This window comes from Nerophis lumbriciformis, linkage group LG24 (genome assembly GCF_033978685.3).
Source record: "Nerophis lumbriciformis linkage group LG24, RoL_Nlum_v2.1, whole genome shotgun sequence".
NCBI lineage: Eukaryota > Metazoa > Chordata > Actinopteri > Syngnathiformes > Syngnathidae > Nerophis > Nerophis lumbriciformis.
The window spans coordinates 31,997,988-32,015,820 of NC_084571.2; the positions used below are offsets into that span (position 1 = coordinate 31,997,988).

At 42.0% G+C, this 17,833-nt stretch overlaps 1 protein-coding gene across 3 annotated transcripts in view; it reads right to left on the reverse strand.

The window, feature by feature from the left end:
* Positions 1-1,619: 1,619 nt before the first annotated feature.
* The window catches only part of gpr146 (G protein-coupled receptor 146), a 106,536-nt gene continuing 90,322 nt past the window's right edge, over positions 1,620-17,833 (reverse strand). For all 3 annotated transcript variants that reach the window (XM_061981995.2, XM_061981994.2, XM_061981993.2), the window contains one exon: positions 1,620-2,942. In XM_061981995.2, the coding sequence (XP_061837979.1) occupies positions 1,906-2,907 (1,002 nt within the window). In that variant the 5' untranslated portion in view covers positions 2,908-2,942 and the 3' untranslated portion in view covers positions 1,620-1,905. The remainder of the gene's footprint in view (positions 2,943-17,833) is intronic.

The window sequence follows — 17,833 nt, forward strand, 5'->3', positions numbered from 1 at the left end:
ATCAACTCTGTTATTTTCCGTTTTTTCGACTGTTTTCCGTACCTTGGAGACATCATGCCTCGTCGTCGGAGGGTGTAACAACACGAACAGGGACGGATTCAAGTTGCACCAGTGGCCCAAAGATGCGAAAGTGGCAAGAAATTGGACGTTTGTTCCGCACACTTTACCGACGAAAGCTATGCTACGACAGAGATGGCAAGAATGTGTGGATATCCTGCGACACTCAAAGCAGATGCATTTCCAACGATAAAGTCAAAGAAATCTGCCGCCAGACCCCCATTGAATCTGCCGGAGTGTGTGAGCAATTCAGGGACAAAGGGCCTCAGTAGCACGGCAAGCAATGGCGGCAGTTTGTTCCCGCAGACGAGCGAGCTAAACCCCCTATCGACCCTAGCTTCCCTGGTCTGCTGACATCAACTCCAAAACTGGACAGATCAGCTTTCAGGAAAAGAGAGCGGATGAGGGTATGTCTACAGAATATATTAATTGATGAAAATTGGGCTGTCTGCACTCTCAAAGTGCATGTTGTTGCCAAATGTATTTCATATGCTGTAAACCTAGTTCATAGTTGTTAGTTTCCTTTAATGCCAAACAAACACATACCAATCGTTGGTTAGAAGGCGATCGCCAAATTCTTCCTCGCTTTCTCCCGTGTCGCTGGCTGTCGTGTCGTTTTCGTCGGTTTCGCTTGCATACGGTTCAAACCGTTATGGCTCAATAGCTTCAGTTTCTTCTTCAATTTCGTTTTCGCTACCTGCCTCCACACTACAACCATCCGTTTCAATACATGCGTAATCTGGTGAATCGCTTAAGCCGCTGAAATCCAAGTGTGAATCCGAGCTAATGTCGCTATATCTTGCTGTTCTTCCCGCCATGTTTGTTTGTGTTGGCTTCACTATGTGACGTCACAGGATAATGGACGGGTGTATATAGCGATGGTTAAAATCAGGCACTTTGAAGCTTTTTTTTAGGGATATTGCGTGATGGGTAAAATTTTGAAAAAAACTTCGAAAAATATAATAAGCCACTGGGAAGTGATTTTTAATGGTTTTAACAATTCTGAAATTGTGATAATGTTCCCCTTTAAGAAACTCCGCCCTGACAGCTACGCAAAAGAGGACGTATGGTCAGTCTAGCGTAACCCGTTAGCTGCTAGGATGCCATGTGTTGTGCCTCGGTGTGCATTGTTTACACAACGTGCGATACGCTACTTAATATGTCCGTGTGGAAACTCGTTCGGTGCACCTCCGAACCGAACCAGAACCCCCGTACCGAAACGGTTCAATACAAATACACGTATCGTTACACCCCTAGTAAAGGTTCTGCAAGTGGAGCTTTCAAGAAGATGCCTTCAAGTGTGACGTACTTAAAGGCCGAGAAGCTTATCTGGTACACAAAGTGCTTCGTGAACATGCTGGCTAACGTTTGACTTCATTTCAACATTGTGTTGATGGTGCAGCGGCTACACCGGCGTCTTATATTCCGATGCGTTCACTCGCTAAACATTTGGGAAGCTGTAGAGTTCAAAAGGAGATCTTAACATAGAGTAGCTTAATGAATGTACGGCAACATTCAGTCATTGCGTTCGTCACATTGCCAGGATTCAGGCCACGAGAGCTAAGAGCTAGCGTCTGTGCTAAGTCACCACACACGACAACAAGAAGCCAAGTGAGTGGAGCACACAAAGAATGTCAGCACTTAGTGGTTTTCCTTCTCGCTCTGCAGAACTGATCTCTGTCGGATCCCGCTCCGGAAGGTGACAGGAAATTCCACAGTTTGCTATGTCGCGCTTTAACGCAGTCCAGAGCGGCGAGGGCGCGGCGGAAGCAAGATACTGGCTCTGGAGGGCGGTAGGGGGCCGGATGGGAGGATAAGTGCCGGAAGAAAAAAAAAAAAGCAGGGGCTTCACGTGACCACTCGCTGCACTGTGGAGCGTTCGTGGGGGCAGGATTGGTCCCGGCAGCGGAGCCTCATGAGGAGCCGCTGTAGCTTGTTGGAGAAGTTCTTGTTCATCTGGCGGTACATGAGTGGCATGGCGAAGCTGCTGGAGAACGCCATCAGCTTGGACATGCACCTCAGGAAGTAGTAGGTGGGGAAGTAATGCGAGCTGCTGACGTAGCCGGGGGCGCCGGCCACCGTGTGCACCAGCAGCGTCACGTAGTAGGGACTCCACAGTAAGAACTGCACGCACACGGAGGCCAGCAGCAGCCTGTGGATGGACGGGTCCAAGCGGGCCGAGTCCTGGTCCAGAGGCGTCGACTCCTTCCGGATGCGCAGGATGAGCACGAAGGCGTAGAGCACCGCCACGGCCGGCACCACGTAGCCTATGAACATCATGATGGCGTCGGCCGCCTCCTTGTTCTGCATCTTGGAGCACTCCACCATCTTGGTGGAGATGTGGTTGCACACGTAGAAGAGCAGCGAGGAGAAGCTGGTGAGCACGGCGCCGCCCCAGATGAAGCCGCAAACGTGCTTGGTGTTGTACACGCTGGACATGTACGTGCGCGGCAGGGCGCGCTCGATGTAGTAGTCCAGGCTGAGTAAGGTGGTGGAGTACATGATGACCAGCGAGGAGATGTTGAAGAGGATGAGCAGCGTGATGTACACCTCGTTGGTGTACTCCCACGCGTGCCAGCGGGTGAAGGTGGAGCTCAGCAGCTCCACGGGCGCCACCACGTTGAGCACCAGGCCGGCGATGGCCATGTTGACGAAGTAGACGTCCGGCATGGTCATGGACACCTTGTTGGACAGGTTGACGGCCACCAGCAGCACGTTGTAGCACACGGCCACCGGGAAGCACACCAGGAGGTAGACCAGCGACAGCACGGAGAGGATGAGGCCGAAGTCCTGGCAGAGGCGGAAGTCCACGCTGCTTTCCGTCTCATTGTAAACCATGCAGATCCACATCGCTGGGGCCGGGACGGGTGCTCGCCACCGTTGGACTGCAGGGAAGGGAAAGAAGACGTTGTTAAAAAAGCTTGTTAAAAAAACCCACAGAGGTTGTTAACTGGCAGTCAAGTGGAACTTCTCAGGCTGGGGTTTTTATAATCTGGAATTTTACCACCATTAAAATCTGACAAATACGCCTCAAACTTTACACAGAACGACATTACCTGCATTTTGATTTTGCCTAGGCTTTTTGCAGTCATTGCCACCGAGTCATACAGATCAACCGATGTGTACTTCCTTTGGATCGCTAGATTCAAGGCTGGATTCAAGAATGTACACAAACATATATTTCCCCACTCAAGGAGGGATGGGAATCGAGAACCGGTTCTTGTTTAGAACTAGTTCCCAGTGTATCAATTCCTAATAATCACTTTAACGATTCATGTCGGTGGGATTTACACTTGATTGATTGATTGAAACTTGTATTAGTAGATTGTACAGTACAGTACATATTCCGTACAATTGACCACTAAATGGTAACACCCGAATAAGTTTTCCAACTTGTTTAAGTCGGGGTCCACGTTAATCAATTCATGGTACAAATATATACTATTTATTTGGAACATCCCACAGGTGAACAGGCTAATTAGGAACATGTGGGTGCCATGATTGGGTTCAAAAGCAGCTTTCATGAAATGCTCAGTCATTCCCAAACAAGGATGGGGCGAGGGTCACTGCTTTGTGAAAAAATGCGTGAGAAAATTGTCGAACAGTTTAAAAACAAAATTTTTCAATTACCGTATTTTTCGGACTAAGTCGCATTTTTTTCATAGTTTGGCCGGGGGTGCGACTTATACTCAGGAGCGACTTATGTGTGAAATTATTAACACATTACCGTAAAATATCAAATAATATTATTTAGCTCATTCACGTAAGAGACTAGACCAGGGGTCGGCAACCCAAAATGTTGAAAGAGCCATATTGGACCAAAAATACAAAAACAAATCTGTCTGGAGCCGCAAAAAAATTAAAAGCCATATTACATACAGATAGTGTGTCATGAGATATAAATTGAATTAAGAGGACTTAAAGGAAACTAAATGAGCTCAAATATAGCTACAAATGAGGCATAATGATGCAATATGTACATATAGCTAGCCTAAATAGCATGTTAGCATCGATTAGCTTGCAGTCATGTAGTGACCAAATATGCCCGATTAGCACTCCCCACAAGTCAATAACATCAACAAAACTCACCTTTGTGGATTCATGCACAACGTTAAAAGTTTGCTGGACAAAATGAGACAGAAAAAGAAGTGGCATAAAACACGTCCTAGAAAGTTATACATGTAAACAAACTACGGTGAGTTCTAGGGCCGCCAAAATTAGTAGGACAAAACGGCGCTCGCCAAATACTCGAATCAGTGAAGCACGTTTAATATAAACAGTGGGATTTACAACAATTAGGGAGGTTTGTGTCATGTTTGGCCTCCTACAGAAACCATATTAAAACAAAAAATAAATTCTTTCCCCTCATCATTTTTCCATTTTTCATACATCTTTGGAAAAGCTCCAGGGAGCCACTAGGGCGGCGCTAAAGAGCCTGCGGCTCTAGAGCCGAGGGTTGCCGACCCCTGGACTAGACGTATAAGATTTCATGGGATTTAGCGATTAGGAGTGACAGATTGTTTGGTAAACGTATAGCATGTTCTATATGTTAGTTATTTGAATGACTCTTACCATAATATGTTACGTTAACATACCAGGCACCTTCTCAGTTGGTTATTTATGCCTCATATAACGTACACTTATTCAGCCTGTTGTTCACTATTCTTTATTTATTTTAAATTGCCTTTCAAATGTATATTCTTGGTGTTGGCTTTTATCAAATAAATTTCCCCCAAAAATGCGACTTATATGTTTTTTTCCTTTTTTATTATACATTTTCGGCCGGTGCGACTTATACTCCGGAGCGACTTATACTCCGGAGCGATTTATACTCCGAAAAATACGGTATACGTTCTCACGCAGTTGCTTTTAGCTGCGGGCATTACACTACAGGATCTTCTCACTCTTTCTTGTCTCACATCCTCAGAGAGAGATAAAACAAGCGCACCTTCTTACATACTGTCGTGCGTGCAACGTCACACGCCCTCGCGGAGCACACAGGTAGCGACATGGGTAACGTTAGCTGTGGTGCTAGCGCAGCGGTGCGAGTGGTAATCCGAGAGAGAGAGAAGGTGCAAATCTGGTAACAAATGAAGGAAGAATAATTAATTCCCCAAAAATGGCGGTGGCTTGGCTTCAAGCGGAAAGATGTTGAACAGACAACCGTAATTCCAAAGGGCTCGTTTCCCGGAAGTATGAAGGAAGGCAAGATTTTTTTATAAATGTCTGCAATGCCTCCACAGTTTGATTTCAAATTGTCGGGACTTAGGTATGCAGATCCAAACTACACAACAGCAGGCACCAATAGATTAGAAAAGTGGTTTTGCATAATAGGGCTCCTTTAATTGATTTATTGACTGTTGTCTTAATCCAATCGAATGTAGTTCTAAAAAAATGTGTCCACATAAAAACACATTTACTTTTTTCATGTGCATTTTGTCTAATCCAAGTCTGAAAAAGCAGTTATAGCTGACTTGGTCACATCATAACATCTCTGCTGATTACAAAACCCAAAACCACTGAAGTTGGCACGTTGTGTAAATGGTAAATAAAAACAGAATATAATGATTTGCAAATCCTTTTCAACCTATATTCAATTAAATAAACTGCAAAGACAAGATACTCAACGTTCGAACTGATAAACTTTGTTATTGTTTGCAAATATTAGCTCATTTGGAATTTGATGCCTGCAACATGTTTCAAGAAAGCTGGCACAAGTGGCAAAAAAGACTGATAAAGTTGAGGAATGCTCATCAAACACTTATTTGGAACATCCCACAGGTGAACAGGCTAATTGGGAACAGGTGGGTGCCATGATTGGGTATAAAAGAAGCTTCCATGAAATGCTCAGTCATTCACAAACAAGGATGGGGCGAGGGTCACCGCTTTGGGAAAAAAATGCGTGAGCAAATTGTCGAACAGTTTAAGAACAACATTTTTTTGGTGGGACGGGGGCGTGGTTGGGGGCGTGGCTAAAAGGGGAGGAGTATATTTACAGCTAGAATTCACCAAGTCAAGTATTTCATATATAAATATATATATAAGAAATACTTGACGTTCAGTGAAATCTAGCTATATATATATATATAAATAAAATAAATACTTGAATTTCAGTGTTCATTTATTTACACATATACACACACACATAACACTCATCTACTCATTGTTGAGTTAAGGGTTGAATTGTCCATCCTTGTTCTATTCTCTGTCACTATTTTTCGAAAAATGCTGAACACCCTCTCTGATGAGGCATTGCTGTGTGGCACGCACAAAAGTGCTTTCATCAAATGCACTAGATGGCAGTATTGTCCTGTTTAAGAGTGTCACAACATTGCTGTTTACGGCAGACGAACTGCTTTACGGTATACAAAAAAGTGACTGCTGTTGTTGTGTGTTGTTGCCACGCTGGGAGGACGTTAATGAAACTGCCTAACAATAAACCCACATAAGAAACCAAGAACTCGCCCTCCATCATTCTATAGTTATAACGTGATTGGGCAGGTCTGCTTTTTTATATTGTGGAGGACCTGAGTCCGCCTGAATTTCGGGAGATTTTCGGGAGAAAATTTGTCCCGGGAGGTTTTCGGGAGAGGCACTGAATTTCGGGAGTCTCCCGGAAAATCCGGGAGGGTTGGCAAGTATGGCCGCGGCACAAAATGAAACTTGTAAGTCAATAATTCATGTTCCGTTTATTAAACTAGGTTTAAAAAAACCAAAACAAAAAGCTCCGTTTTACCTGTTCAATGTCCACACACAAACATGGAAGTCAACATTTTTTTTTTGTAAACTTTTCACTTGAACCAGAGTTTTCCAAAGGCTCCTTTTTAAAAAAACGAAATCCTACGCATTCGCATGGACTTGCCCTTAACTTACTGAAATATTGATTCATTGCAACAGACACACAAGCACGTCTTTTATGATCAAGCTCAAGTGTCCCAAGAGGTACATTACAGCATCATTCATCACTTTTAGCCTCGAAAAAGACGTGTTGTTGTTGGCAAAGTGCATTAAATATTAAAGCATGATACACACACACTTGCTAGTCAGAGTAAGCAGTCGGGCAGCCCAACACACACGTACACACAACTTGCTGTTATACCCGGACTAACACAGTTAATTTCACTTCACTGCATCCGACTGGCTGAATATGAACAGATCGCAATGTGCAAAAGCCTAAAAAAAAAAAACCTGCTAACTGCCACGAATGAAGGCCTTGTTCTGGTGGTGGCACACAAAACTCAATTGTCTTGACGCCTCTGCGAGCTTCTGTTCTGGCTGGCTGTATGTCAGGGTCACATGGCGGCTCGCTGCTTTCCACATGGCCTGACAATGACATTTAAGCCACCGCCAGCAAGCGAACAGCACAGTTAGTTTGGTGCACTTCTATAGGTCACGTTTTATGTAGTGTTGCCCTCACGGTCTATTGAACCGAGCCAGACTGGGATTCATATCAATCAGCACTGCACTATGGACACACTACTTTGGTCCCAAATAGGGCTGTCTAACAATTAAAATATTTAATCACTATTAATTGCCTTTTGTTCATAGTCCATCCATCCATCCATCCATCTTCTTCCGCTTATCCGAGATCGGGTCGCGGGGGCAGCAGCTTAAGCAGGGAAGCCCAGACTTCCCTCTCCCCAGCCACTTCGTCCAGCTCCTCCCGGGAGACATAGTCTTCCCAGCGTGTCCTGGGTCTTCCCCGTGGCCTCCTACCGGTCGGACGTGCCCGAAACACCTTCCTAGGGAGGCGTTCGGGTGGCTACCTGACCAGATGCCCGAACCACCTCATCTGGCTCCTCTCGATGTGGAGGAGCAGCGGCTTTACTTTGAGCTCCCCCCGAATGACAGAGCTTCTCACCCTATCTCTAAGGGAGAGCCCCGCCACTCGGCGGAGGAAACTCATTTCGGCCGCTTGTACCCGTGATCTTGTCTTTTCGGTCATGACCCAAAGCTCATGTCCATAGGTGAGGATGGGAACGTAGATCGACCGGTAAATCGAGAGCTTTGCCTTCCGGCTCAGCTCCTTCTTCACCACAACGGATCGATACAGCGTCCGCATTACTGAAGACGCCGCACCGATCCGCCTGTCGATCTCACGATCCACTCTTCCCCCACTCGTGAACAAGACTCCGAGGTACTTGAACTCCTCCACTTGGGGCAAGATCTCCTCCCCAACCCGGAGATGGCACTCCACCCTTTTCCGGGAGAGAACCATGGACTCGGACTCGGAGGTGCTGATTCCCATCCCAGTCGCTTCACACTCGGCTGCGAATTAATCCCGATTAATCACAGATAGATATCATTTTTGAAGTATGCGGACGACACGACAGTAGTGGGCCTCATCCGTGACAACAACGACATGGACTACAGGGAGGAGGTGAAACGTCTGGTTGACTGGTGCAGAACCAACAACCTGGACCTGAATGTCAACAAGACCAAGGAGATCATCGTTGACTTCAGGAAGCACCAGTCCAGCCACGCTCCACTCTTCATCAACGGCACAGCGGTGGAGATAGTAAGCAGCACCAAGTTCCTGAGGGTGCAGATAACTGACAATATAACCTGGTCCCTACACACCGGAGCTCTTGTAAAAGAGAGCTCAGCAGCGCATGCACTTTTTGCGTCGGATGAAAAGAGCACAGCCCCCCCCCATTCTCACCACATTCTACAGAGGCACTATAGAGAGCCTGCTGACCAACAGCATCTCTGTCTGGACTGGAGCCTGCAGTGCCTCAGACTGGAAGTCTCTCCAGAGAGTGGTGAGGACAACGGAAAAGATCATCAGGACTCCTCTTCCTCCTATCCAGGAGATCGCAAAAAGCCGCTGCCTGACCAGGGCTCAGAAAATCTGCAGAGACTCCTCCCACCCCCACCAAGGACTGTTTTCACTGCTGGACTCTAGAAATAGGTTCCGCAGCCTCCGAAGCAGAACCTCCAGGTTCTGTAACAGCTTCTTCCCTCAGGCCGTAAGACTCTTGAACGCATCATAATTAAATTATCCCCTCAACTCCCCCCAAAATGGATTAACTCGCTGGAATAAAAAAGACAATATAACATACATCCATAAATGTGGACTCATGTGAAATAGTGCAATATATTTATCTGTACAGTAATATATTTATTTATTTATATATATTTATTCATTTTATATATATATTTATATATTATTTATATATATTTATTTATTTATACATGCACCTATTGTATCATTCATTTATTATGTCATATCTAAACTATTGTGTTGAAGTCTGGGGAAATTGTTATAAATCCCATCTACAGCCTTTAGTCATTCTGCAGAAAAAGGCCATTAGGATTGTGTCCAATGTTCACTACTTACATCATTCAAATCCACTATTCATGGAGTTAAAGCAACTTAAACTGCACGATGTGATCAATTTTAAAACTGCTCAAATTATGTTTAGGGCATCCCAAAACTCTCTACCATCCAATATACAAAACCTATTCCAGGATAGAGATGCTCACCATAGTTACAGTCTAAGAGGAAACAACAAATTACATTTGCCTAAATTTAGAACAACTTTGAAATCAATGTGCATTTCAGTGCGTGGAGTCAGTCTGTGGAACAACTTAGGGGACGAGTTAAAAACCTGTTCTAACATGATTACATTTAAAAGACTATTTAAAAAAGAAGTACTGAAGAAGTACGAGGAGGAAAGAGAGTGATGCCCTCAGCACAGAGCGATGAGAGAGAGGTGTATGGTCAGAGAGTGTTTGGGCCTGTGTGTGTGTGTATGTGTGTGTGTGTGTGTGTGTGTGTGTTTTGTCTTGTTTTATAGTAACAGTGGTACTATTGTATTGTTAGTGTACAAGAGCTTTTCTTGTTTTTGTTTGTATAGTATTGTTCTTGTATTATATTGTTTATGTTAAATGTGGAATGAGTGAGAGGGGTTGGGATATTATAAGCATCTGCTTCATCCAACCCCTTTTCAAGCCTTGCATAAATGTCCCTGCCAAAATGTTTAAAAAAAAAAAAGTGTGTGTTGTTGTACTGTGCAGGTTTGAAATAAATAATTCAATCAATCAACCTTATTGTTTTTTTTTATCCTGCACGACCACGAGCTTATGTAACGAAACTTCGTTCTTATCTGTGCTGTAAAGTTCAAATTTGAATGACAATAAAAAGAAAGTCTAAGTCTCAGTCTAATTTATCATCATTAATAATGGCTAGATAATTAAGTTGCTTTAATAAAATTTAGAGATGTCCGATAATATCGGACTGCCGATATTATCGGCCGATAAATGCTTTAAAATGTAATATCGGAAATTATCAGTATCGGTTTCAAAAAGTAAAATGTATGACTTTTTAAAACGCCGCTGTGTACACGGACGTAGGGAGAAGTACAGAGCGCCAATAAACCGTAAAGGCACTGCCTTTGCGTGCCCGGCCCAGTCACAAAATATCTACGGCTTTTCACACACACAAGTGAATGCAAGGCATACTTGGTCAACAGCCATACAGGTCACACTGAGGGTGGCCGTATAAACAACTTTAATACGGTTACAAATATGCGCCACACTGTGAACCCACACCAAACAAGAATGACAAACACATTTCGGGAGAACATCCGCACCGTAACACAACAGAACAAATACCCAGAACCCCTTGCAGCACTAACTCTTCTGGGACGCTACAATATACACCCCCCCCCCCGCCCCCACCTCAACCTCCTCATGCTCTCTCAGGGAGAGCATGTCCCAAATTCCAAGCTGCTGTTTTGAGGCATGTTAAAAAAAATAATGCACTTTGTGACTTCAATAATAAATATGGCAGTGCCATGTTGGCATTTTTTTTCCATAACTTGAGTTGATTTATTTTGGAAAACCTTGTTACATTGTTTAATGCATCCAGCGGAGCATCACAACAAAATTAGGCATAATAATGTGTTAATTCCACAACTGTATATATCAGTATCGGTTGATATCGGTTTTGGTAATTAAGAGTTGGACAATATCGGGATATCGGTAAAAAAGCCATTATCGGACATCTCTACATACAGCAATGTTAATATTTATTTACATGTCCCTTGGCAAGTTTCACTGCAATAAGGCGCTTTTGGTAGCCATCCACAAGCTTCTAGTTGAATTTTTGACCACTCCTCTTGACAAAATTGGTGCAGTTCAGCTAAATTTGTTGGTTTTCTGACATGGATTTGTTTCTTCAGCATTGTCCACATGTTTATGTCAGGACTTTGGGAAAGACCAGTCTAAAACCTTAATTGTAGCCTGATTTTGCCATTCCTTTTGACGTGTGTTTGGGGTCATTGTCCTGTTGGAACACCCAACCTCCGGGCTGATGATTTTAGGTTGTCCTGAAGAATTTGGAGGTAATCCTCCTTTTTCATTGTCCCATTTACTCTCTGTAAAGCACCAATTCCATTGGCAGCTAAACAGGCCCGGAGCATAATACTACCACCACCATGCTTGACGGTTGGAATGGTGTTCCTGGGATTAAAGGCCTCACCTTTTCTCCTCCAAACATATTGCTGCGTATTGTGGCCAAACAGCTAAATTTTTACTGTATGTATACTTTTGACCCAGCAGATTTGGTCACATTTTCAGTAGACCCATAATAAACTCATAAAAGTATTTTTTTCCATAACTTGAGTTGATTTATTTTGGAAAACCTTGTTACATTGTTTAATGCAGGGGTGCTCATTACGTCGATCGCGAGCTACCCGTTGATCTCGGAGGGTGTGTCAGTCGATCACCAGCCAGCCATTAAAAAAATAGTCCTAAAAATGAGCGATCATAAATCTTCACTATGACGTCACTTTCGTCACTTGATTGACATTCACGGCACCCGAGGGTCTTCTGAGATGACGCTGGCTGCTGCCAGCTCATTAAAATTACCGACTGGAAGGCGAGAAACACTTTATTTCAACAGACTCTGGCGCCGTACCTGTCGTCAAAACTCCAAAGACCGACTGCACAGTTGCACAATAAAAGCGCTACTTCATCCTGCCTGCGCTACCAAAATAAGAGTCTCAGAAAGCTGGCGTGCACAAGCTAGCAAGCTACGGAGTTTGCCGACAATGTATTTCTTGTAAAGTGTATACAAAGGAGTACGGAAGCTGGATAAATAAAATGCCAAAAACCAACCACTTTCATGTGGTATTGGACAGAAAGGAGGACTTTTTTCTCCTCCATTCGAAAATGCGGACATTATTAGCACTACTGTCTGATTCCAATCAATGCAAGTCATCACAATCAAGTAATACACCAACTTATATTCTTGTCTTCATGAAAGAAAGGAATCTATATGTGTTAAACATGCTTGTATTATCTTTAAACACTTTTAACTTATTAACAATATTAACTATATGTGTTAAACATGCTTGTATTATCTTTAAACACCTTTAACTTATTAACAATATTAACTATATGTGTTAAACATGCTTGTATTATCTTTAAACACCTTTAACTTATTACCAATATTAACTATAAGTGTTAAACATGCTTGTATTATCTTTAAACACCTTTAACTTGTTAACAATATTAACTATGTGTTAAACATTCTTGTATTATCATTAAACACCTTTAATTTATTAACAATATTAACTATATGTGTTAAACATGCTTGCATTATCACTAAACATCTTTAACTTGTTAACAATATTAACTATATGTGTTAAACATGTTTGCATTATCTTTAAACACCTTAAACTTAACAATATTAACTATATGTGTTAAACATGCTTGTATTATCATTAATCACCTTTAACTTGTTAACAATATTAACTATATGTATTAAACAAACTTCTATTTTCATTAAACACCTTTAATTTATTAACAATATTAACTATATGTGTTAAACATGCTTGCATTATCATTAAACACCTTTAACTTGTTAACAAAAACATATGTTTCATAAATAAGTAAATATAAATTATATATATGAATGAGGTAGATCCCCACGACTTGATCAATTGAAAAGTAGCTCGCCTGCAGAAAAAGTGTGAGCACCCCTGGTTTAATGCATCTCGCGGGGCATCACAACAAAATTAGGCATAATAATGTGTTAATTCCACGACTGTATATATCGGTATCGGTTGATATCGGAATCGGTAATTACCACCTACTCAGTGGCCTAGTGGTTAGAGTGTCCGCCCTGAGATCGGTAGGTTGTGAGTTCAAACCCCGGCCGAGTCATACCAAAGACTATAAAAAATGGGACCCATTACCTCCCTGCTTGGCACTCAGCATCAAGGGTTGGAATTGGGGGTTAAATCACCAAAATGATTCCCGGGCGCGGCCACCGCTGCTGCCCACTGCTCCCCTCACCTCCCAGGGGGTGATCAAGGGTGATGGATCAAATGCAGAGAATAATCTCGCCACACCTAGTGTGTGTGACAAACATTGGTACTTTAACTTTAACTTTAACTTTTTAAGAGTTCGACAATATTAGAATATCGGCAAAAAAGCCATTATCGGACATCTCTATCAATTACCTTAATTGTTAGTTGCCTCATACCAGTAGTTTTTCACTATTTATAGTGCACAGAAAAGGGAAATAAAAACTGCAGTCGTCTTTGAAACATGCTAAAAGTCTTTGATGCACCAATAAGAAGACTAGGAATAGAGGAATAATGTTCATTTAAAACCTGGACCGGATTTAATTGAGTTTAAGATATGTTGAAAACGTAGCATTGCGTCCTCAGCTTTAAACCCCTGGTGACTTCGGGGGGGTTGGACACACGGCGATGACGAGATTTATATAGAGTGAAATTTGAAGCAGGCTTGTGGCGGAGGAGCGCTAAGAAGTGGCGGAGAGTTCAAGGCAAGGTCAAGGAAAAAGACCGTCTGACAGGGCCTGCAACTTCAAGAAGTCGCCAAATTGTATTTATATTATCCAGCAGTTTGCATTCAAAAAAAGTATTTCTCCTGATAAGCAACTGAAACAAAACATGCCCTAATGGCTACAGATTTTCTGCAGAGATTGACAATATCCAGGAACAAAGTGCAGGAAGGCAGTCGTGTTTTCATCAAGATGACTTGCACTGCCAGTAAAGGGGAAGCATTCTTGCTTCCACTTACGTAAGAGAGTCACTACAGAGGGGGCTGTTTTGGCTTTAAAGGTGGGGGGTTGAGGGGGGGGAACGTCAGTCCGTCTCCGTACTACTCCAGCTGGCTATAATGAGGCTGGAGCTCAAAAAGAGTTTGGACTGGAAATAGGGTCAGCAGGAAGAGAAAGTCTCAAGTTACTCTTGACAAAAGTCTGTTTTCAGGAGCAGTAGTGTGTCCTCGTGCAAACACCACCAGGTGAATCATTTACCAGGACTTTCTCCGCTTAAAAAGCTCATACAGCAATTAGTGTGCTAATGGTCCTCTTAGAAGGGCCCTATTATGCAAAAACAACCTTTTGTTATTACATATCGGTACCTGTTTTTGTGTATATGGCATCTCCATAAGTCCCAAAATACTGAAATCAAACCTTGGAGATATGGCGGAGAGATTTATAAAACAATCTTGTTACGTGCGGGGGGGGGGTCGCAGCTTGCTGCGAGGTTCGTTCCCCCGGGATGCAACGGGACCACTCCGGATGGGAAGTGCAGGTAGGAACAATGATTTATTTGTAGAACTCAAACAAGTACCAAAAACTGAAAACAAGCCAGAGGAAAAATGTGCTGATCGCACTCGATGCAAACGCTAACACTTAGCATAGGCAAAAAGACAAGGAATAACTGTAGCATAAGCAAACAAAGAAGCCAGGCCGACTGACCGGCAAAGGCAGGCTTAAATAATGCCTCTGATTAGCCATACAGGTCACACTGGGGGTGGCCGTATAAACAACTTTAACACTGTTACAAATATGCACCACACTGTGAACCCACACCAAACAAGAATGACAAACCCATTTCGGGAGAACATCCGCACCGTAACACAACAGAACAAATACCCAGAACCCCTTGTGGCACTAACTCTTCCGGGACGCTACAATATACACCCCCTGCTACCCCCTAACCCCCTAACCCCCCCACCTCAATCTCCTCATGCTCTCTCAGGGAGAGCATGTCCCAAATTCCAAACTGCTGTTTTGAGGCATGTTAAAAAAAAATAATGCACTTTGTGACTTCAATAATAAATATGGCAGTGCCATGTTGGCATTTTTTTTCCCATAACTTGAGTTGATTTATTTTGGAAAACCTTGTTACATTGTTTAATGCATCCAGCGGGGCATCACAACAAAATTAGGCATGTGTTAATTCCACGACTGTATATATTGGTATTGGTTGATATCGGAATCGGTAATTAAGAGTTGGACATTATCGGAATATCGGCAAAAAAGCCATTATCGGACATGTCTAGTTTTTAGCATTCAATCAGACATTATTGTGAGGTTTTTGAGTCAAAATAAGTGCCCTGGCTTGTTTTAGCATAAAGTAGTTTAAAAAACTGACTTTTTCAAAATATATACTTTCACAGCAGTTTTTCACTATCTGCAATTTTCTTATGGTGAGTTTTTAAAGAACCTCTTAAGGGTTAAACAAACTGCTGCATGATATAAAGTAGCTCATTGAATAATAATATGCTAAATGCTTTTTGACTATTTATGCCGAGCCTCATAGCAACAACAACAACTTTTTTTTGGGTTCTTGTCGCACACGTCTGCAGTCCAGCCCACAGTCTGAACTTTTTACACTACTTTGCGTCAAGCGTGTTGGCGTGAACTATTCCCAGATGGGGAGGCCTCGCGTCGGCCCCACCAAACACCATGTCGTAAGAGTGACCCCGCACGTGCTCCATGTGTGAGTATTTGGGAGGAGTGCGACATGCCGGGGAGCCACACCCCTCGTCTTATATCTTAAGAGGAATTTGCAGACGCTTCTCAGAAATGACGGGCTTACGTCACGTGATTCACCGCAACAGTACAGACAAAAAAGCGGGAAAAATACTACGCAAATCCAAACAAGACGACGTGACTCACATTCACAAATACTGTGGCTGTGCGGCGTTGACAGGAGTCCAAGTGACATCCAGTGCACATCTTTTTATTTTTTTCTGGTGTATAATTCACAGCGAGAGAACCACAGAACTACTTTTGAAAGACCATTAAAATACCAAAGGATCTTTCAAGAAAAGGGCCCTAAATCTCTTGAGGGCAACTTACTCAGCTGCTAATACTTTTTGGAAGTGGAATAAGGCATTTTACTGATTAAAATGAGAGAAAGACTTCAAACAACAGACACTTACCATCAATAACATCAGGAAAATAGTCAGCCAGTGAAAGAAAGGGACCATGTTTTTTGCAACTTTGGGTACATTCACATTTCACACAAAAACAATTGTCATTGTCACTACTTGCACATTAGACAGAATAATATACAATACAGGCCAAAAGTTTGGAGACACCTTCTCATTTCAATGCGTTTTCTTTATTTTCATGACTATTTACATTGGAGATTGTCATTGAAGGAGTCACAACTATGAAACCTGTGAAGTGAAAACCATTTCAGGTGACTACCTCTTGAAACTCATTGAGAGAATGCCAAAAGTGTGCAAAACAGTAATCAGAGCAAAGGGTGGCTATTTTGAAGAAACTAGAATACAAAACATGTTTTCAGTTATTTCACTTTTTTTTGTTAAGTACATAACTCCACATGTGATCATTCATAGTTTTGATGCCTTCAGTGACAATCTACAATGTAAATAGTCATGAAAAAAAATAAAGAAAACCCATTGAATGAGAAGGTGTGTCCAAACTTTTGCCCTGTACTGAATGTATATATATACAAAAAAAAAAATATATATATATATATATATATATATATATATACATACACATACATTTTTTTTTTTAATCGTTTCTTTTTTTTAAAAACTAAAAACAGAAACTATTACAACAAGAGTCAAAAATTGACATATTCTGGAAAACCATTATCATAAATATCAATATAAAAAAATAAAGCGTTGAAATATTTTTAATGGATGCCCTATAAATGGTTAAAATGTGGCTATAAATATATATTTTCAAGCTTGTGTGACTCAGAATGGACCAAATGTAATTATTTCATTGATTCTCACATATTAACATCACAACTTTTTTATATTTTTTCCCAACCTACCAGTTTTAAAGCATCTGTAATAAAAAACTAAAGATTTGTTCAACAAATTATTTTCACACTTTTTAATTCATGCAAAACAATTTTTAAACTTTTTTAATCTAAATTTTTGAATCTCTTATGTCCATTGAGTGTTATCTTGCACAATTTTCACATTCATTGAAGTTATTTATTATTATTTATCATTACTAGAGATGTCTGATAAAGGCTTTTTTCCCCGATATCCGATATTGTCCAACTCTTTAATTACCGATTCCGATATCAACCGATACCGATATATACAGTCGTGGAATTAACACATTATTATGCCTAATTTTGTTGTGATGCCCCGCTGGATGCATTAAACAATGTAACAAGGTTTTCCAAAACAAATCAACTCAAGTTATGGAAAAAAAATGCCAACATGGCACTGCCATATTTATTATTGTAGCGTCCCGGAAGAGTTAGTGCTGCAAGGGGTTCTGGGTATTTGTTCTGTTGTGTTTATGTTGTGTTACGGTGCGGATGTTCTCCCGAAATGTGTTTGTCATTCTTGTTTGGTGTGGGTTTACAGTGTGGCGCATATTTGTAACAGTGTTAAAAGTAGTTTATACGGCCACCCTCAGTGTGACCTGTATGGCTGTTAACCAAGAATGCCTTGCTTTCACTTGTGTGTGTGAAAAGCCGTAGATATTATGTGATTGGGCCGGCAC